Source organism: Gopherus flavomarginatus, chromosome 18 (genome assembly GCF_025201925.1).
Source record: "Gopherus flavomarginatus isolate rGopFla2 chromosome 18, rGopFla2.mat.asm, whole genome shotgun sequence".
NCBI lineage: Eukaryota > Metazoa > Chordata > Testudines > Testudinidae > Gopherus > Gopherus flavomarginatus.
Window position 1 is genome coordinate 20856850 of NC_066634.1, and position 21373 is coordinate 20878222.

Sequence of the window (21373 nt, forward strand, 5' to 3'; positions counted from 1 at the left end):
AGCAAATTCTGCATCTTTCCCTCTGTCAGAGTTCCTGGGCTAACTGTCTCTCTGACTCCTTCCTGGTCTTTATGGGTGCACTTCCTCCAGGTCTCATGGATAGAGTCATCACATCTTTCAGGGTGGAATCACACAGTTCTCCCACTCTCAGACTGGCCTTGAGCTGCAGTCCACTGGTATTAATCTTGATTATCTCATCAGATTCAATTTAGGCTTAGTACCTACAGTCCACTCCTGTTGGGAGCAGTGACCACAAACAGCCTTTTAAAGCAAAGTATTGTTTATTTAGAATAAAAGCATTTCAGGGAAAAAGATCTTAAAATTACAAACAGACTCTATCCATGTCTAGCTTACCAGATGCCAATCTATGTTCCACCTGGAGATTCTGGTAAGTTTAAGCTGTTTACAGACATCCCAAGACCTCTGGGAACTGGGTGACAGTCTGTTCCCTCAACTCACAAACCAGTTCACTCTGTCTGATCCAGTCCATCAGGGCTTTCAGACCGGACCACGGGATTGCCAGCGCTGTGGCGCAGCAAGGCTAAGGCAAGCTCCCTGCCTGCACTAGCCCTGCGCCACTCCCAGAAGCAGCTGGCACCACATCCCTGTGGCACCTGGGGGCAGGGTGGGGGCAGAAGGTTCCATGTGCAGCCCTCTCCTGCAGGCACCGCCCCCCACAGCTCCCATTGGCCAGGAACAGGGAACTGCGGCCAATGGGAGCTTCGGGGGTGGTACTCACAGGCGAGGGCAGCATGCGGTGGAGCCACCTGCCACACCCCACCCTCAGGAGCCACTGGTGGACATGCTGGCCACTTCCAGGAGTGGTGCAGGGCCAGGGCAGGCAGGAAACCTGCCTTAGCCCCGCTGTGCAGCGCTGCCACCCTGGAGCCACTCAAGGTAAGCAGCACCGGGCTGGAGTTTGCACCCCAACCCCCTCGCACACTGCACCTCAACCCTCTGCCCTGAACCCCCTCCTACCACCCAACCCTCTGCCCCAGCCCCAGCCCTACATTCATGGCCCTGCATACAATTTTCCCACCCAGATGTGGCCCTTGGGCCAAGAAATTTGCCTACCCCTGGTCTAGTCAGAGAGGGAGAAATGGGTTTGCTGCAGAGACTAGTGCAAATTCAGACCTGATGTCCAGGAAAGTTGCACCAACTAACATCAGAGTTGAATCTGGTTCAGTGTCTCTTTGCTCAAGCAAAAGAGTACATCCAATATTTTGTTTACAGCCAGATTCCATCCCCTCCCTTGTCCTTTTGCAAGACTGTGGGTACGCCTATATACCAAAAGCTCTTTAGCCTATCCATGTTAGCTGGATTCAATCTAGCTCAGGTAAACTAGCCCATTCACAGATTTGCTGTGTGGGGACCCATCGTTAGTCACTCTTCAGTTCAAATCATGAACATGGAACCCTTCTGGCAGGTGCTGTTGGCAGCAAAAAGGGCCAGGCTCAATTTTCTAGTTGTTCTTTATAAAGATTTAAATAACAGAGTTGAAGCACCCGCACTCAGAAACCTGGGAAATATATATACCACCCAGGGTGTCTGAGTAGGCAACGACTTCTCCATTTGCAAGTATTGTGTCCAGGGGTTTAAAACAAAGAACTTTATGTGAGGGGGCACAACAGAATAAACTTGGGAAAGGCAGCAATTAATAAATTAACAAAGTTTCTGAGGTAAAACTCCCAACTGCCCAGCATGTTTTAACAATAATCTCAACCTCTGTCCTCCTCTTGCAGTTGTGAGCTGCTAATGGGTTCTAGCATCACACAGTTTGCTATCCTGGGTCGGTATATTGCAAGGATTCTGGCAGGTCAGTGCTGCTCTGTCTCCTGACCCATCTGAAATTATTTCAGCTTTGATTGCTGGGTAGAGAGACCTGCATCTGAGTCTCTTTCCCTTAGGTAAACTGTGGCACTCTGCAAGCCATTTCAGTTCTGCACTGTCCCTTACCTCAAAGCCATCTCTGCTCTAGGTTGTGTGTTGCCTCCGAACTCTCTTAATTTAGGTCTTTAAAGAAGAATCATTTGTGTCAGGGAGCCTTGACTGAGTCTTTATCACCAAAGAGACAATTGTAGCAGAAGATAAAAACCACTTCTCAGTCTTGCCCAAGCCCCCATATGCCCCTATGCATGACTACAGCTTACTCTCTAGGTGTCAGGGCTTACAAAACTATATTGGCATGATGTGTTATAACTGTTTCCAAAGTGTAAAAAGACCAAAACATCAGGTCCGTCAGAGGTGGATACAGTGCTTTAAGCACTCATTAAGACTGTTTTTCCTTCTGCCTGCAGACTCCAGCAGCCCTCCTCAAACCAATGCAAGGAACCCCCTGTCCTCTCCCCACTGCATTAGTACAGATTGCTATTGGCATTTTTTATAGTTAAAGAGTTCTTCAAGGGAGTGAGAGGAGGAAAACATCCCACACAATATCACAATATTGGCCTGTGAGAAGAAATTATTTTTCCATTTTAGGCGCCAGGCAATTTAACTCAATTTCCCTCAGGAAAGGCAATGCAAGACATGAAGTGCTACAGAAGCCCTAAATTGGTTCTGGGGATGATTAACAAGCTGTAAAGCCTTTCACCGCTAGCTTAAGGGTTCAGCTCCAACCCCAAGCCCTTTTGAAATGGATAATTTGAAAAAACAAACCTTTCATCACTGGTTGTTAGTATATTTTGAATGCATCCCCCTAATCCACAGCCTCCAGCCATCAACATAAGACCAGCCATACTGGATCAGAACCATGGCCCCTCTAGCCCAGTGTCCTGTCTTCTGACAGTGGCCAATGCCAGGTGCTTCAGAGGGAATGAATAGAACAGGTCATCATGAATTATCCCCTATTGCCCACTCCCAGATTCTGGCAAACAGAGGCTAGGAATGCAAACCTTGTTTAAATAAACCTGCTGGTTTTGTGACATAGAGGAGCAAGGCAGGTGGGTTATTAGCCACAATGAAGAGCAACTGATAGTGAGTTTTGTCTGGTTTTAACTAGGAGTCAAGACATCTGGGGCCAGATTCTTGGTTATTCCGTCCCTGCATTTGGGAGTGGGGGAAAGCCATCTTTATGCTTCTCATATTCTGAAGCTATGGAGAGCCAGGCCGCCCTCAGGGCAGCTCTAACTTACACTCTGTTTCCTATGGCCTCCTATGAGCATCAGAGAATAGTCACAGCACACTGTACTCCACCAAAGCCCCTGTTCCACCCTATATGGGCCCTGGAAAGCAAAGAATAGCCACAGCAGTGTGCTCTGACCCTGCTCCCAATCTACCTCCTGGGGGCCTTGGGAGCACAGAATAGTAACAGCACAGTGTGCTCCACCCCGACCTATGAGATCTGGGGAGCAGAGAATAGCCATAGTACAGTGTGTTCTGGCCACACACCCCAAACCATATACACCTGGGGCTGGGAACGGGGTCAAGGCAGATCCCTTATGCCAGCTGTATACGAGCCAGTGGGCTGTTTGTGCCCAATTTAAGATCAGAGCAGGGTAAAAGGGCCTTAGTGTAAACAAGAATCCGTTCCTGGCTCTGCCACTGATTCACTGTGTGACTCAGACAGCTCAGTTCCTCCATGTCTCTCATGGTAAAATGGGGGAACTATTACATAGGCGCCAACTTTTCCCGGCACTGTTGGGTGCTCAACCCCCCCTCAGCTGTTTCCTGGCAGGAAGCGCTGGCAGCTAGGGGGAGAAGCGGGGAAGGCACCCTCAGGGGAGGAGATGGAGGTGAACTGGGGCAGGGCGGGGAATTGCTGGTGGGTGCAGAGACCCACCAATTTTCCCCCTGGGTGCTCCAGCCCCGGAGCACCCATGGAGTTGGCGCCTATGCACTATCACACTGGGGAGGTTGTAAGGCTTAACTCATTCGTGTCTGTAAAGCTCTCTGAAATCCTCGAACAGAAGACACCAGAGAAAGGGGAAGTGCTTTATTTTATTAAATGATTCATGACATCACTGGGGTCACAGGTTCTACTCATTGTAAAGATAGAATCACAACTCAGTCAGGATTAGATTGTGGAACTCACTGTCACAGGAAGCAATTAAGGCCAAGAATTCAGCAAGATTCAAATACAATTGGACGTTTATGTGGATATCAACAACATCCAGAGTTATCATAATTAATTATAACAAAAACATTGGAAGGGGTATAAACCTCATGTTTCAGGGCTTAAGACAATCTCTAAGTATTAGATACTGAATGAGACCTAATGAGGGGGACCAGAATACCACAAATCTGTTACTGTGGGGATCTTCTACCTTCCTTTGTAGCATGATTGGGTTTGACACAGGAGTAGCTGAATGAAATTTGAGGGGCTGTGCTATACAGGAGGCCAGACTACATGGTCTGTTAGTCCCTTCTAGCTTTAAACTCTATGAATCTGACATTGGCTATGGTCAGAGACAGGATACTAGGCTAAATGGACCTTGGGTCTGATCCAGTCTAGCAATTTCTCATTCCTAGAATATCTAGGATCACAAGATGGGACATGGTAGGTCACCAGTGCCAGCTCCGTGAACCTACCTACTGCAGAATAGCTTATAGAGTCCTAAAATGTTACCATTTCCCTGTAAGTGCAAGGGAGGACAAATCTGACCAACTGCAGTTTTTTATTGCTGGTGAACTAACGCAGCAAGCAACTTCTGCTCATCTACAAAGAAAGGTAATGATACATGCAAATATTAGGCTTATGAGCATTTATTTTTGCTAAGATTAAATATACAAATAACACAAATTGGGTGTGGCTGCTCTGGCTCTTGACAAGTAGCCAAAATGGCCATACTATTCCTCTGAGATATCTCATATCTTCTTTGACTCTTTCCATTGCTAGAGCCTCAACACTCACTCAGTTGTTGTTCCATTAAGACAGTCTCATCTCAAGATGGGTGTGAGCTGCGCAGTTCTTTCAGACCCTAAGGGCAAGTCTACACTACAAAATTAAGTTGACCTATACAAAAACCTGTAGGAGAACACTTCAATCTCCGTGGACATATAATAGCAGATTTAAACGTAGCCATCCTGCAGGAGAAAAACTTCAGGACCAGACTTCAAAGAGAAACTGCTGAACTTCAGTTCATCTGCAAATTTGACACCATCAGCTCGGGATTAAACAAAGACTGTGAATGGCTAGCCACCTACAAAAGCAGTTTCTCCTCCCTTGGTTTTCATACCTCAGCTGCTAGAAGAGGGCCTCATCCTCCCTGATTGAACTAACCTCGTTATCTCTAGCCTGCTTCTTGCTTGCATATATATATATATACCTGCCCCTGGAAATTTCCACTACATGCATCCAACGAAGTGGATATTCACCCACGAAAGCTCATGCTCCAATACGTCTGTTAGTCTATAAGGTGCCACAGGACTCTTTGCTGCTTTTACAGATCCAGACTAACACGGCTACCCCTCTGATAGTTGACATAAAGACACCAGAGTAAGTACTACGGTGGCTCATGTTCACACTATGCCCCTTCTGTCGGCGGTGTGCATCCTCACCAGGAGCACTTCCACTGACTTAAATTTGTGAGGCATTGTGAAGCACTGACATCTGGAGCCATCCCACCTCGCCCTGGGGCTGACAGCCTGATTTATTAACTACAGAAATATAGATGTTAAGTAATTATAAGCAGCAGGCATAGAGATCAAAGTTGGTTACTTAAGAAATAAAAATAAATTTGCAGTCCTAGTTCTACAAACTACACAGGATTTATCTCAGGCAGTGTCTCCCTCTGACAGGTGGTACAAGCAGGTTACAGGTCTTCAGAACACAAACTTGGGACTCGTTTACAGCCTGGGGCCACCTTCCTCCAGTTCAAAGTCTTTGTCCTCCAGCCGTGTTTCCTGGTGTTGAGTTGTGGGGGGAGTGAGGCCAACTGATGATGTCACTTCCCCTCTTTTGTAGTTTCTTCCAGATTGTTGGAAAGTTCTACGCTGTGATGTGGGGGTCAATCAGTCCCCATTGGTCAAGCAGTCTCCATTGCATACATGCTTTCTCTGAGAATTCTCCATTGCATACAGCCCCTGGGATAATGGATTCTTTCCCAGATGGGTGTTGATGAGCCATTAACACTGTATAGCTACTCCACTGTTGTACCTGAAAGTCTGGTTGTGGGTGTTCCCAACCTCAAAACATATGTCAGTAACATATATTGCAATTACAATCCAACAGAATGCTAAACAGATCATACCTCGCAAGGTATACTTTGTACAAAACCTGTCATAATCATATCACCATGGTGAATATGGGGGTGCTGTGGTGCTACTATGAGGTACAGAATGTCACACTCTCCCTCAATCTGCCTTTCCTGTAGGAAGCCCCCAAACTATGTTCATCTCCACTTACTGTCTGTTACTGGCAGCAATTATACTGTGGCTGGGGTTTGTAGCTTGGGCTAGTAAAGTAGTAAACATTAGAGCTAGTCAAAATATTTCCAATACAAGAGCTCCCTCCCTGTCTCCACTCCCCAGAAAATACTGAATCATCAAAATCAAAACCTCTGAGGTATCAGATTCACTAAAATATTTGACAGCAAAATTATCACAATATTTCAACAAGGTCAAAACATTTCATTTTGACTTTTTCATTTGGACTTTTATATTATAACATCATTTAGAATGAAATATAAAAGCCAGAGGAAAAAATTGGAAATAGGAAATTTTTGGTTCTATCAACCTTTTATTTCCTTCCCTCACGCCCATTTTGCTGCTGAAAAAAGGAGTGGAGAAATGGGTCAGAAATGGGTGGATGGGAGGGAATGTTTCCCCACAGACAATTTTTTTGTTTAGAAAACATTCCATTTCAAAGGTTTTCTGGACCAAAAACTTTCATTCCCCCTCCCGCCCCAAATACACAAAAACACACACACTCCCTAATTTTATCTGTCGATGTCAATGGGACAACTCATGGCAGCAAAATTAAGCACATCAGTGAAATATGTGCAGGATTAGGGTCATGATTAAGGCTATTAGTCATGGAATCCATGACTTCCAACAACCTCCGTGACTTCAGCCTGTGGTGGTCAGGAGCAGCAGGGTCCACCACACCACCCACGGGGGCAAGGAGTTGTGGGGTACCCCCACTGCATCTGGTGTCCCCCAGAGCTCCCAGCCTCTGGAGGAACCCCCAGAGGTCTCCCAGATGCCAGGAGAAACCCCACAGCTCCTGGCCATCAGGGGCGGCGACAGCAGAACCCCCGAGCTCCCGGTGGTCGGGAGCGGCGGTGGAAGAACCCCATAGCTTCTGGCCCCCAGAGCTACGGGTAGTGGGGTACCCCACAGCTCCAGCTGCCATGGGCAGTGTGGGAATCCCTGAGCTCCCAGCTGCCATGGCCCCTGGAGCTGTGGGCAGCAGAGGTACCCCACAGACCCCAGCTGCTGCAGGCAGCTCCTAGCCCCTGCACAGCTGCCCCGCTTCAGGCAGTGTAGGGACACGCAGATCCCCATTTTGTCATGGATATTTTTAGTAAAAGTCACAGACAGGTCACGGCTTCTGTGAATTATTCTTTTTTGCCCGTGACTTCCCCATGACTTTTACTAAAAATATTCATGACAAAATCTTAGCTTAGTCATGATCTCCAGAGATGGTTGAAAAACAGAATAATTTTGGGGGAACATTTTCAAAATAATTTTTAAAAGGGAGATTTGTTTGTTTCTTTGATTTTTTTTTTTTGGAAGAAAATTTTAATCAGAGCTTTTCTGCTTTCAAAAAATGTTCAAAATGGACATGTTTTAGTGTTCTCCTCGCACGCTTCCTTTTTTTCCATTTTACTGCTGAAAAAAGAAGAAAGGAGGAAACATCCCTGGAATTTGGAGGCTTCATCCCCAAAACATGGAGAGTTTTAAAAAAAATACAAAAAATTCAGTTTTTTTTTTTAAAGGCCAACTTTCAACATAAAGAGTGTCGAAAAAAATTCAACCAGCTCTAATCATGGTGTTTGTTACACAGGAGCTGATTGTTCCTGGCATAGGCACTGACTTTTATTTTTCCTGGGGGGCCTCCACCCCTGCTCCGCCCCAAAGCCCCATCACCACTCCGCCCCTTCCCTTGAGGCCCTACCCTCCACCTCTTCCCGCCCCGCTCTGCCTCCTTCCCCGAGGCCTTCGCCTGCCCACCCACCTGCCACCACTCTCCTCCCTGCCCACCAACCTCTCTCTGTCCTCCCCCAAGCACCTCCCTCAGCCACCAAACAGCTGAAGACAGCAGCACAGAACAGTTGTAGCTGGTGGGTGCTGAGCACCCACTTTTTTTCCCCATGGCTGCTTGAGGCCCGGAGCACTCATGGTGTTGGCGCCTATGGTTCCTGGCATGGAAACATTTCCCAGAACAGAAATCCTCCTTCCCCCTTATTCTATTTGCTTCCCCTCCTTGTCCATCTAATTATGCTCCCTCCACCTGCTTCTGTTGCTTAGAGGAGACTAAGTGGGAAAATCAAGGGCTTTTTCTTACCACAGAGAAAAGCTCCATGTGCCGAACACACGAGCTAATATACTGCCACTTTAGGTCCCCCTTCAGGAAGCTATTTAAGCGTGATGCCTAAGTATAAACATGAGTAACTCCAATGCAAGTGCTCAGGTGGGGCCTGGGAGGCCAGGGTTCTGTTCCCAGCTCTGCCACAAACATCCTTTCCAGATTTTGAAAAATAATTTCCAGATTAGACTGTAAATTTACAGCTCCCTACTGTAGGGTGCACCACCAGTAGAAGTGGCAGGACTTGGCTTTGATGAATAGAGGATCTTTCATTAAGGCTGCTGGACACAGGCACTCCCTGAGGGTATGTCTACACTATGAAATTAAGTTGATTTTTAGAAATCGATTTTATACAGTCGATTGTGTATGTCCCCACTAAGTGCATTAAGTCAGCAGAGTGCGTCCTCACTACCATGGCTAGCATTAACTTATGGAGCGGTGCACTGTGGGTAGCTATCCCACAGTTCCTGCAGTCTCCGACACCCATTGGGATTCTGGGTTAAGCTCCCAATGCCTGGTGGGGCAAAAACATTGTTGCGGGTGGTTTTGAGTACATGTCGTCAGTCGCCCCTCCTTCTGTGAAAGCAACGACATACAATCGTTTCATGCCTTTTTTCCTGGGTTACCCATGCAGACTTCATACTATGGAAAGCATGGAGCCCACTCAGCTCTCCGTCATGCATTTTAAAAGCTTGCTGGCGCTGTTTGCTGACTAGGTCAAACCTCAGTGCAACCAACATTCCCATTGTTATTGCTGCTTGCTATGTGCTCTATAATATCTGTGAGAGTAAGAGAGAGACATTTATGGCGGGGTGGGAGGTTGAGGCAAATTGGCTGGCATCCAATTTTGAGCAGCCAGACACTAGGGCGATTAGAAGAGCACAGTAAGGTGCACTGCACATCAGAGAGGCTTTAAAAACTAGTTTCATGACTGGCCAGGCTTCGGTGTGACAGTTGTGTGTTGATGCAAACCCGCCCCTTTTGTTGATTTTAATCCCCTGTAAGCCAGCCACCTCCCCCCTTCGAAATAAGGGAACTATTGTTTTGAAACCATGCATTTTTTCTTTATTAATTAAAAAAAAATGAGATAATGGACAAGGTAGCCCCAGTGGGATGGGGGAGGAGGGAAGGACAAGGCCACATTTGTTATTGTAGCCACACTAAAAATCAAACTGTTTGAATGACAGCCTTCTGTTGCTTTGGCCATCCTCTGGAGTGGAGTGGCTGGGTGCCTAGAGCCTCCCCCCCGCGAGTTCTTTGGCGTCTGGGTGAGGAGGCTGTGGAACATGGGGAGATGGGTAGGCGGCTATACAGTGGATGCAGCGGGGGTCTGTGCTCTTGTTGGCTTTCCTGCAGCTCCAACAGATGCTTCAACATGTCCGTTTGTTCCTACATTAGCCTCAGCATCATATCCTGCCTCCGCTCTTCACGCTCACTTAATTCTTTCCTGGCCTCTGCCACTGAATGCCTCCAAGCATTAAGCTGTGCCCTATCAGTGCAGGAGGACTGCATGAGCTCGGAAAACATGTCATCGCGAGTGCATTTTTTTCGCCTTCTACTCTGCGATAACCTCAGGGACTGAGATGATAAGGGGAGCAGAGAAACATTCCATGCTCTACAATTCTGGGAGGACTGCATGGTCACCTCTGCTGCTGAGTGCAGCCGAGTTCACCATGCTGACCAAACAGGAAATGAAATTCAAAAGTTCCCGGGGCTTTTTCTGTGTACCTGGCTAGTGCATCAGAGTTCAAAGTGCTGTCCAGAGTGGTCACAATGGAGCACTCTGGGATAGCTCCCAGAGGCCAGTACCGTCAATTTGCATCCGCACTACCCCAATTTCAACCCTGCAAGGTTGATTTTAGTGCTACTCCCCTTGCCGAGGTGGAGTGCAGAAGTCGATTTTCAGAGCCCTTTAAGTTGACAGAATGGGGTTGGTTGTGTGGATGCATCAGGACCGCCCAGAGGATTCAGGGGGCCTGGGGCAAAGCAATTTCGGGGACCCCTTCCATAGAAAAAAGTTGCAATATTATAGAATACTATATTCTCGGGGGGCCCCTGCGGGGCTCGGGGTCTGGGGCAAATTGCCCCACTCGCCCCCCCATCTGGGCAGCCCTGGGATGCATTCATTTTAAAATCGACCTAACGTGGCTAAATTAGACGTAACTCTGTAGTGTAGAGCAAGCCTGAGTGTACTGTCTAATTTCATCACTAGGGGTCTCCGTAAATCTAATCACCTTTTTGACAATTTTTTCCTGTCAAAATAATTCAGCCAGTTCCAGAGTTTTCTGATTTCCAGTTTGTTTTATTCACTGCAATAAACTAAAGGGGAAACAAATCCGTCCAGAAAGGAAAAGTCTCTGGAATGGAAAGGCAGCAGCTGAGAAGGGCAAATGGAAGCTGAACAGGTGTTATTCAGTGCAGTGTTGCTGGTGCAAGTGTGTGGGGATCAGGAGAGGAGCTTCAACAGGAATAACCCTGTGAGGACTGGGAGGAGGAGAAGCCCAGATGGTCCTGGAGTCGTGCCAGCCGCAAAAAGGGCTGGACCCCTAGTTTGGCTGGCTGCACCGGAGGCTGGTCCCTTAGCTGTGCCACTTGTACTGGGGGCTGGTCCCTTAATCGGGCTGGTTACACTAGGGGCTGGCCCCTTAGCTGTGCCACTTTCCCCCGGGGCTGGTCCCTTAGTCGGTTCAGACTTGCCAGGGGCTGGCCTGCATGTGGCCGTGCTTAGGTCTATGTTGTCTCCGAAGATCCCTGAATCTCCTTTTAAATGGGTGCAGACAGATTCAGTGGCGCAACCCTTCATGGTGATCTGTACAGGAAATAAAACTGCCCCAGGAAAAAGAAGCAGCTGGTCAGTGTCAGTCCCCCTCCTCTGCTCTGATGCAGGCTCACTGTGTGCCCTTCGACAAATCACTGGGATCCCAAATCTAAAACCCACTGATGACACCCATTCACTTCAGTAGGCTTTGTATTAGTCCCATTCTTCATTGAGCAATGAAACAATTCACAGTTGGTGGCAGGGAGTGGGATCTCTAAGAAGAGAGGCCTTGTGTTAATGAAGGGACTGGGCTAGGACTCAGAATATCTGAATTCAATTCTTGGCTCTGCCACAGACTCCGTGATTGGCCTTGGGCACATCACTTAGATGCAGATTTTAGGAGTGTAACATAGGCAGAAGTTTAATTTTAATGGGATCTGGGTCCCTAGTGCCCCAAACTCCTTTGAAGATCCCAGCCGTAATCTCGCCATGCCTCAGTTTCCTCATCTGCACAATGGAGGTAATAATTGTTCCTTTACTATTTAGATGGTAAAATCTGTGCAACGGTGAATGGCTGGGTCTGTGCAGTGTCTGGCACAATGGGGGACCCTTCCAATCTCAGTGAGGGTCTGTGCAGCGCCTAGCATAACAGGGCCCCAATAGCAAGAGATCTAGTCCAAGGGAAAACAGACACAGAGGCTTGCCTGAGGTGAGACAATAGGCTGGTTGCTGTCTGATATTAGAACTCAGGTGTCTGGAGTCCAATCCCAATCCCTTATCTACCAGACCATAGGTGTCATCTGAGAGAAAATAATAAGAAAGCAAATAGCATACCAGAATAAATAAATTCCAATTACCCATTGTTATGCTTCCGGTTACAGCGATGCAATGGGTCTCAGATCCAGTGCAAGCTAAGGTCTCTTTGCTGCATGGAAAGTTAAACACAGAAGAGCAGGCGGGGCAATGCCGACCATTTGGGATTGTACTTGCTGGGGGCACTGTGAAGAAGACAAGCAAATGCAGTCAACTTAGGGGATATTCCAAAATAGGCTTCAGGACAGAGAGAGCAGGTTAGGGTTGAACGGCTCAGCCCCACATACCCCATACAGGAGCTCAGGAGACACTGGAGGTAGCAAGGTTTGTGGCATCAGTTTGCAGCACAGACCAGTTGAACCATGCCCCATGTGGAATCAGCTGCAGTTTTTGGCAGTCTAGAGCCACATTCACTTAATTCCACCTCTTCCCCCAGGGACCCAGTGCTATTCACTGCCGGCAGTGGGACTGTTCTCAAGGGCTCATTGCTGAGACTGTTCTAGAAAAGAGGGGTGTAGGTGGGCAGAGGGGGAATGAAGAGGAAGAATTGGTGTGGGAGTGGTAGTAGGAGGGAGGATAGAGAGAGGGATACGTACTTGTAACGGAGGCTGTACTGCAGGCATCCCCCACACAACAGGTGGTGCTCTTCCTTATTGCCATTCCCTCCCCAAACCTCGTAACAACAGGGCTGGCTCTGCACTCACTGGATGCCATGCAGGACTTGATTACTTTCTGTATATCCAATCCCACTGTACAGAAGGAGAAGACCAACGTTTACTCACCAACTCTGTCACCCTATCCCCATGCTCCTCAAAAAGACGTCTGTGTCTTTATCTTTAGTCTACCCAGGTGGAAACTGAAGCATGGAGACTTGCCTGAGGTCACAGAGTCAGTAACAGAACCCTGGAGGCCTGAGTCCTAGCCCACACCCTGCTCCACCCCAGGACTGGCCTTTGGGAAAATGGTGCCCTGGGTGAACTTGTATTTTGGCGCCTCTGGCCCCCGTTGGCACGGTGCCCCCCCATTTCCCCTGGCCACCATGGGCTCCCCACCCCCCATCACCTCTGGCCCCCAAGGCTTCCCCCTCCACCAGGGCCCTGCTGCCTTTACCTCCCTCCCCCCACCAGTGCTTAATTGATATTGAAAGAGGAGCTCAGCCCCAGCAAACCTCAGCACAAATTAAGCACTAGCTGGGTGCCTGGAGAGTGGCAGCTGCTAGCTGGGTGCCTAGCTATGAAGACCGGCACCAGCAGCAGCAAAGTAAGGGTGCCATTGTATATGGTGTATTGCCACCCTTACTTTGTGCTGCACTGTACCCCCTTCACCCCAATCCCTGCACCCCCGCCTGTGCCTCTAAATCCTGCATCCCCCTCCTGTGCTCCTAAACCCTGCACTGTGCCCTTAAACCCTGCACTATGCCCCCTTTTTCCCGAACCCATGCACCCTCCTCCTGCGCGCCTAGCCCTTGCACTCTCCTTCTGTGCCCACATGGGGAAACTGCCTTGGATGCAGGGAGCAGCTGACATTGCTGCTCGCTCCCCTGCTCCAACACTGCTCATCCATGCACCCCTAGCGAGTCATGGGTGGAAGCGACAAGCAATGTCATGGCTATCTACACCCAGGTCACTTTCCCCCGCACCCGGCCTGCATAAGGGGAGGGTAGGAGAGCCACAGCTCCTGATGCTTGCCTCACAGCGCAGCCCAAGTGGGGAAAGTGACCTGGATGCACGGAATGCCTAGCATTGCTCCACGTTCCCCCACATAGATGTCGACTGTGTGGGTGCTCTGGGGCTTGAGCACCCACCAGGAAAAAATGTTGAGTGCTGACCACCCACCAGCAGCCCTCCTATTAGCTCACACCTCCTCCCCAGCTACCCCATGGATCAGTATCTCTCTCTCCTTCCCCGTGCCTCCTTCCCGCCACAATCAGCTGTTTTGTGGCATGCAGGAAGCTGGGAGGGAACAGGAAGAGTATATGTGCGTCACTCTTTGCACCCCCATTCCTCCGCTGGGAGAAAGTAGGGAGAAATCTCGCACGTCCCTCCATGTGTCATAAGAACATAAGCATGGCCATACTGGGTCAGACTAAAGGGCCATCTAGCCCAGTAGCATGTCTTTCGGCATGGCCAATGCCAGGTGCCCCAGAGGGAATGAACAGAACAGGTGATGATCAAGTGATCCATCCCTGGCTGCCCATTCCCAGCTTCTGGCAAACAGAGGCTAGAGACACCATCCCTGCCCATCCTGGCTAGTAGCCATTGATGGACTAGCCTCCATTATTTTATCTAGTTCTTCTTTGAACCCTGTTATAGTCTTGGCCGTCACAACATCCTCTGGCAAGGAGTTCCAAAGATTGACTGTGCATTGTGTGAAAAAATACTTCCTTTTGTTTGTTTTAAAGCTGCTGCCTATTAATTTCATTAGGTGGCCCCTAGTACTTGTGTTAAGAGGAGTAAATAACACTTCCTTATTTACTTTCTCTGTACCACTCATGATTTTATAGACCTCTATCATCTTCCCCCCTTAGTCGTCTCTTTCCTAATCTGAAAAGTCCCAGTCTTACTAATCTCTCCTCATACGGCAGCCATTCCATACCCCTAACCATTTTTGTTCCCCTTTTCTGAATCCAATATATCTTTTTCGAGATGGGCGACCACATCTGCATGCCGTATTCAAAAAGTGAGCATACCATGGATTTATATACAGGCAATATGACACTTTCTGTCTTATTCTCTATCTCTTTCTTAATGGTTCCCAACATTCTGTTCACTTTTTTGACTGCCCTGCACATTGAGTGGATGTTTTCAGAGAACTATCCACAATGACTCCAAGATCTCTTTCTTGAGTTGTAATAGCTAATTTAGACCCCATCATTTTATCTGTATAGTTAGGATTATGTTTTCCAATGTGCATTACTTCGCGTTTATCAATATTACATTTCATCTGCCATTTTGTTGCCCAGTCACTGTCTTGAGAGATCTTTTTGTAGCTCTTTGCAGTTTGCCTGGGACTTAACTATCTTGAGTAGTTTTGTATCATCTGCAAATGTTGCCACCTCACTGTTTACCCCTTTTTCCAGATCATTTATGAGTATCTTAAATAGGACTGTGCCCAATACAGACCCCTGGGGGACAACACTATTTATCTCTCTCCATTCTGAAAAATGACTATTTATATCTACCCTTTGTTTCCTATCTTTTAACCAGTTACCAATCCAGGAGAGAACCTTCCCTCTTATCCCATGACAGCTTACTTTGCTTAAGAGCCTTTGGTGAGGGACCTTGTGAAATGCTTTCTGAATATCTAAATACACTATATTCACTGGACCCCCCCGCCTTGTCCACATACTTGTTTTATCTGTATTCAGTTTTCTTACTGTATTAGGCTTAGACTTGCGTGTTTTATTCTATTTTGCTTGGTAATTCACTTTTTTCTGTCTATTATTACTTGGAACCACCTAAATCCTACTTTCTGTGTTTAATAAAATCACTTTTTACTTATTAATTAACCCAGAGTATGTATTAATTCCTGGGGTGGAGGAAAACAGCTGTGCATTCCTCTCTATCAGTGTTATAGAGGGCGAACAATTTATGAGTTTGCTCTGTATAAGCTTTATGCAGGGTAAAATGAATTTATTTGGGGTTTGGACCCCATTGGGAGCTGTGTATCTGAATGCTGGAGACAGGAGCACTTCTTAAGCTGTTTTCAGTTAAGCCTGCAGCTTGTGGGGGATGTGGTCCAGGCTTCGGTCTGTGTTTGTAGCAGGCTAGTGTGTCTGGCTCAAACCAGGCACTGAAGTCCCAAGCTGGCAGGGAAAACAGGCTTAGAGGTAGTCTCAGCATATCAGTTGGCAGTCCCAAGGGGGTCTCTGTGATCCAACCCATCACAGGCATCACATTAGCTATCCTCCAGTCATTTTGGTACAGAAGGTTACAGACAACAGTTAGTAGTCCTGCAGTTTCACATCTGAGTTCTTTCAGAACTCTTGGGTAAACCCCATCTGGTCCTGGTGACTTATTACTGTTTAGTTCAGGGGTTCTCAAACTGGGGGTCTGGACCCCTCAAGGGGCCATGAGGTTATTACATGGGGGGTCGCGAGCTGTCAGCCTCTACCCCAAACCTCGCTTTGCCTCCAGCATTTATAATGGTGTTAAATATATGAAAAGGTGTTTTTAACGTATAAAGGGGGGGTCGCACTTGGGCTTGCTGTGTGAAAGGGGTCACCAGTACAAAACTCTGAGAACCCCTGGTTTAGTTTATCAATTTGTTCCAAAACCTCCTCTTATAACACCTCAATCTGGGACGGTTCCTCAGATTTGCCACCTAAAAAAAAAGGCTCAGATTTGGGAATCTCCCTCACATCCTTGAGGGTCACCTCTGTGAGTTTGTGGCCCTCTTCTACCAGTCAGCAACGCACACCTCTGCGCTGCTGCACAGCACCCCCCTGACCAGATCACCCTTGATGGTTCCTCAAGTGATCCACCCCTAAAACTATTGCTGCTCCAACTCACTGGCCCCATTCCCCAAGTTCAGAATAAAACCCAGTCTATCTCCTGCTCCAACCCACTAGACCTCATTCTTCACCCAGAACTCGGAATAGATCAGAGTGTGCTCTGAGCACTTGACCATGCTGATGTGAGATCTGGCTGATCTACCTATGAGGGTTTCAAACACAGTGATGGCACAGGAATCTTCTCCAGAACTGCAGGTCTCCATGCTGCCCCTGCAGTCCCTGCCGAACTCAGAGCAAACCTCACACTGCAGACAGGCACCTAGAAAAGGAGAGAGACATTTATGTAGATTTGTCCCTTGCCCCCTCACCTTCCCCTGGGTTCTTAGGGAAACCATCTGGTGCAACCTGCCAGTGCTTTCTCTCTGACACACACACACACACAAACACACACACACACACGCACGCTCTGACCCTGGCTACATAGTCCCCGTTTTTTAAATTTCATACAGGAAAATCAGCATTTCCCAACGGGGGATTTTCAAAAGTGGATTTTTCCCACAACATTTCTTGGTGAGGGATAAAATACCAATTTTCCAGCCATTTCTAAAAAGGAACTATTCAGAACATGTCTTGGAGGACTTCAAGTATCAATATTTCCTCTTATTTCTAGAATATTTCAATGTGTTGTCATGCCAACTAGGGACTTCACAAGGAATCTGTTCTTTTCCCTTCGACATGTCCAGTTGGCCCATTTTTCCCGATACTGGCTTTTTGGTGACATTTATAAACAAATTTATACAAAGGACCAAGTTGGACTTTTGCTATTTTATACAAACTAGATTGCAAGTTCCTGCAGAGAAACAGCCCTGACTCACCCAGACCTAGGAGAGCAAAGAGAATGCAGAGAAAGAAGGGAGCCTTCATGGTGATAGGAAGAGACTGAATTGGAGCTGGGGTCTCTGATGCAACAAATTCTCCGTCCAGAGGATTTATACAAGCAGGGGCTGAAGAGAAGTCACAAGAGGAATTTCACCTGCAAAAAGGAAATAAATTGAATGGTGTGATGTAAGTGTCATTAATAGGGCTCTATGAAATTCACGGTCCATTTTGGTCAATTTCATTGTCATAGGATTTTAAAAATGGTAAATTTCATTATTTCATCTATTTAAATCTGAAATTTCATGGTATTGTAATTGTAGGGATCCTGACCAGAAAAGGAGTTGTGGAGTGGTCACAAGGTTATTTTTTGGGGGGTTCTGGTACTGCTACCCTTATTTCTGCACTGCTGCTGGCATTGGGAGTGTCTTCAGAGCTGGGCAGCTGGAGAGCAGTGACTGCTGGCTGGGAGCCTAGTTCTGAAGGCAGAGCCATCACTAGCATCAGTGCAGAAGTAAGGGAGGCATGGTATGGTATTGCCACCCTTAATTTTGCAGTGCTGCTGGTGGGGTGCTGCCTTCAGAGCTGGGTGACCCCCCTGCATCTCCGTTTTGGATCAGGACCCCCAATCTGGGCAACGCTGGTCTCCCCCTGTGAAATCTGTATAATATAGGGTAAAAGCACACAAAAGACCAGATTTCACAGGAGGAGACCAGATGTCGTGGTCCATGACGCGTTTTTCATGACCGTGAATTTGGTAGAGCCCTAGTCATTAAACATCAGGTTAAAGGTGCCCAGGAACTATTAGCATTTCCTGTGGCAGGGAACTGCACAGGTTAATGACAGGTTGTGTAAAGCACCCAAAGGTTTTTTTCATCTGCCACCTTTATGCTTGTTGCCTTTTATTTTCATAGGGTGCCTGTTTGAGAAGAGAGAGTGAATGCTCATTCTCAGCTCTTGCCCCCTTGCCCTGATCTCCGGGCCATGTACTCGGCCATGCACCAAGCATGTGTGCTGGGGCAATATTATCTATAATTATTACACTCACCATCTTCCTGCACCTCTGCATAGCCCTTTGCTGAAGCACAGGCCAGAGTTCTGTCTTTTGTGAAACCATTTACACAGAGTTCAACTTTAGGGCTATATGTAAACCCCTGATAAATAGGTGTTAACAGTTCCCAGTCAACCACAAAGAGTACCACACAGTTTCTTAGGTCAGGTCTACGCTACAGACCTATATCAGTATAACTGTGTCACTCAGGGGTGTGGGGTGATGTAGTTTAGTTATACTGACCTAACCCTCTGTGTGGACAGCGCTTTGTCAGTGGCAGAGCTTCTGCTGTCGACATGGCTATTGCCTACAGGCACCGACTCCGTGGGTGCTCTGGGGCTGGAACACCCAGGGAAAAAAATAGTGGGTGCTCAGCAGCCACCCACTGATCAGCTGTTCAGCAGTCCCCACCGATCAGCTCCTCCTTCCCCTCAGCACCTCCTGCCCATCGCTGATCAATTGTACGGTAGTGGGTGGGAGGTGCTGGGGCAGGGGCAAGAGGCAGAGCGAGGGCAGGGTGCTCTCGGGGAGGGGGCAGACTGGAGGCAGGAAAAGGTGGGGATGGGGCCTTGGGGAAGGATTGAAGTGGGAGTGGGATTGGGATTGGGGGTGGGACCTCGGGATGGAGTGGTCGTAGAGCACACCGGGGGAAAGCTGAAAGTTGGCACCTGTGTGTACTGCCTCTCAGACAGGTGGATTAATGGTGCAGTAGCATCTTCACTAAAGTGCTACCCTACCGCAGCGTTGTATATGAAGACAAGCACTCAGTAAAACAAAGATTTAATGCTCAAGAAAATATTGTAAATAGCATTTGGAACACTATCAATAACTTCAACAAAAACTGTTAGGCAGTAAATGCACTGGTGCTCCTTACGGAGACAAGATGGTTCTTTTACTGAACAGACCTGACATGCTTTTGAGCCACACAGAGCTCTTCCTCAGGTCAGAGGTCTCTATTATCCTGGGGACTAACACTGCTATACATATCCTGCATACAATTCGTGCACCTAATACAGACTTCCTTCACACTTTGTTCCTCTCATATACATTCAAATATAAGGTTTCAATCTAACATTTCCTATATTTTAGTACATACATCAAAACACCCCTCTGATGATGATTTCTCAGTCTGTAATCATAATATGCAAGCGTGTGTCCAGGGCCAGCTTTAGGAAGTGTGGGGCCCAATTCGAACAGTTTCGACAGGGCCCCAGCAGAGATGACTAAAAAAAAAAAACACACACATGTAAAAAAACATATGGGGCTTATACTCACCGGGCAGTGCTCCAAGTCTTCAGAGGCACTTTGGCTGCGGGTCCTTCACTTGCTCCAGGTCTTCGGCAGCACTAAGACCCAGAGCGAGCGAAAGACCCGCCACTGAAGTGCTGCCGAAGACCCGGAGCGCAGCCAGGTGAGTAAAAATTAAAAAGGTGCCTCTAGCCAGGGAAGGGATTCTCACTGGGTGCAGGGCCCTCTTAGGCGCGGGGCCCGATTCGGGGTAATTGGTGGAATAGGCCTAAAGCCGGCCCTGCATATGTCATCTGAACTCTTCAGAGTTGGAGGAGAATGGCAGCATCTGAGTCTTTTAAAATGTCTGAGAACCCTATTAGTAAACAAACTGTCTGGAGTAATCTGCACAGCTAGCAGCATTCCAGCATTTGGGTTAATAGCTGACCGGTCCTCTCAGTTGCAGGTGATACAGAAATCTATAGCCTGTACTCAAAGTGGTCTAGGCATTGGGAGCAGCATATAAAATATCCATTCCTTGGATTCTATAAGACTCTCACTCCACAGGGCAATATCTTTCCCCCATAAACCCAGCTATGTCAGGCAAGAATGTACAAACCCTCACCTCACTAAGTGCTGCCCCATGCTCTTTAACTGAGACAGAATCTCCAACTAAAGCATTAGCTAATAGCTAAATGTCAATTCCACCGGTTGTACAATCCCCTCAGAGTTCTCCCTCTAAAGAAGGGGTTCTCATTCTTTTTCTCTCAATCCCCGCCCCCCAACATGCTATAAAAACTCCACGGCCCACCTGTGTTGCAATAACTGGTTTTCTGCATATAAAAGCCTGGGCCAGCATTAGGGGGTAGCAAGCAGGGCAATTGCCTGGGGCCCCGTGCCAGAAGAACCGCCACAAAGTTACATTGCTCAGATTTTGGCTTCAGCCTCAGATGTCATGGCTCAGGGCCCAGGTTTCAACCCCATGCAGCAGGGCTTCAGCTTTCTATTCTGGGCCCATGTAAGTTTAATGCTGGCCCTGCTTGGTGCTCCTCCCCCCGCCCCCCCTCTGAAACCTGCTCTCAGGCCCCCACGGGGCCTTGGATCCCAGGTTGAGAACGACTGCTCTAAAGGTCTGTAAGACACACTGTGGTGGACCAACCATTTTAATGGAGGGCTTTCATAGTAAAGTAAAGCTGGAATAGCACTCACCTATAGCCAAAGTAATACCAGTATTGGGAACCAGTCCTCACAGCAGACTCATCTCCTGGTCCTGAATTGATAAGCCACAGAGTCTACCAGGCTGTCTTTTATTTATAAGTGTAGCCAGACGCGCCCCCACTCCCCACTCAAGTGCAGTTTGCACAGTTTCCTGTTGTGCTGTTACAAAGCCACAAGCAGCGGAAGCTCCCCAATGATGTTAGATGCTTGCATGGGGTAGGGACAGGGAGGAGACCCTGACACTGAAACCCATTGGGACTCTAGACTCCATGGGGATCCTCACCCCAACATTGTAGGTCTGGGGAGCAGCCAGGATCCCAACCCAGGACCCAACCAAGATCCCAGACTCAACCGGAGCCCTGGACCCCAAGCTGCTGTGCAGGGTCATGCAGCAGTCTAGAGCTCGCAGCCTTTAGCACACAGCTAAGCTGGGCCGTGCCTGCAGCTGTCTGCTAATTGAGCTGCATGCGACCCGTGGGCTACAGGTTGAGAACAATTGCTTTACTGTCA

General features: G+C 47.9%; 1 protein-coding gene across 3 annotated transcripts; it reads right to left on the reverse strand.

The window, feature by feature from the left end:
- Window positions 1–10884: 10884 nt before the first annotated feature.
- Window positions 10885–20925, reverse strand: LOC127037123 (phospholipase A2 inhibitor and Ly6/PLAUR domain-containing protein-like). 3 transcript variants are annotated; one of them, XM_050928622.1, is made up of 7 exons: window positions 20855–20911; window positions 19515–19641; window positions 17367–17524; window positions 16694–16810; window positions 12635–12787; window positions 12083–12223; window positions 11310–11499 (listed from the first exon to the last, which is right to left on the reverse strand). In XM_050928622.1, exons 3-7 carry the CDS (start codon window positions 17413–17415, stop codon window positions 11378–11380), a joined length of 582 nt encoding a protein of 193 aa, XP_050784579.1. In that variant the 5' UTR covers window positions 17416–17524; window positions 19515–19641; window positions 20855–20911; the 3' UTR covers window positions 11310–11377. The 3 variants fall into 3 exon arrangements, with proteins under 3 accessions (XP_050784578.1, XP_050784577.1, XP_050784579.1); XM_050928621.1 differs by lacking the exons at window positions 11310–11499; window positions 19515–19641 and adding an exon at window positions 10885–11293 and having other exon boundaries at window positions 20855–20925; XM_050928620.1 differs by lacking the exons at window positions 11310–11499; window positions 20855–20911 and adding an exon at window positions 10885–11293 and having other exon boundaries at window positions 19515–19529.
- Window positions 20926–21373: the final 448 nt, after the last annotated feature.

Coding starts and splice junctions, on each gene's coding strand:
- LOC127037123 (XM_050928621.1), bottom strand. CDS start 17,415: ATGAAGGCTCCCTTCTTTCTCTGCATTCTCTTTGCTCTCCTAGGTCTG. Junction 16,811..17,366: donor CTTTGCTCTCCTAGGTCTGG/GTGAGTCAGGGC, acceptor CTCCTTTTCTAG/GTGCCTGTCTGCAGTGTGAG. Junction 12,224..12,634: donor CAGTACAGCCTCCGTTACAA/GTACGTATCCCT, acceptor TCTTCTTCACAG/TGCCCCCAGCAAGTACAATC.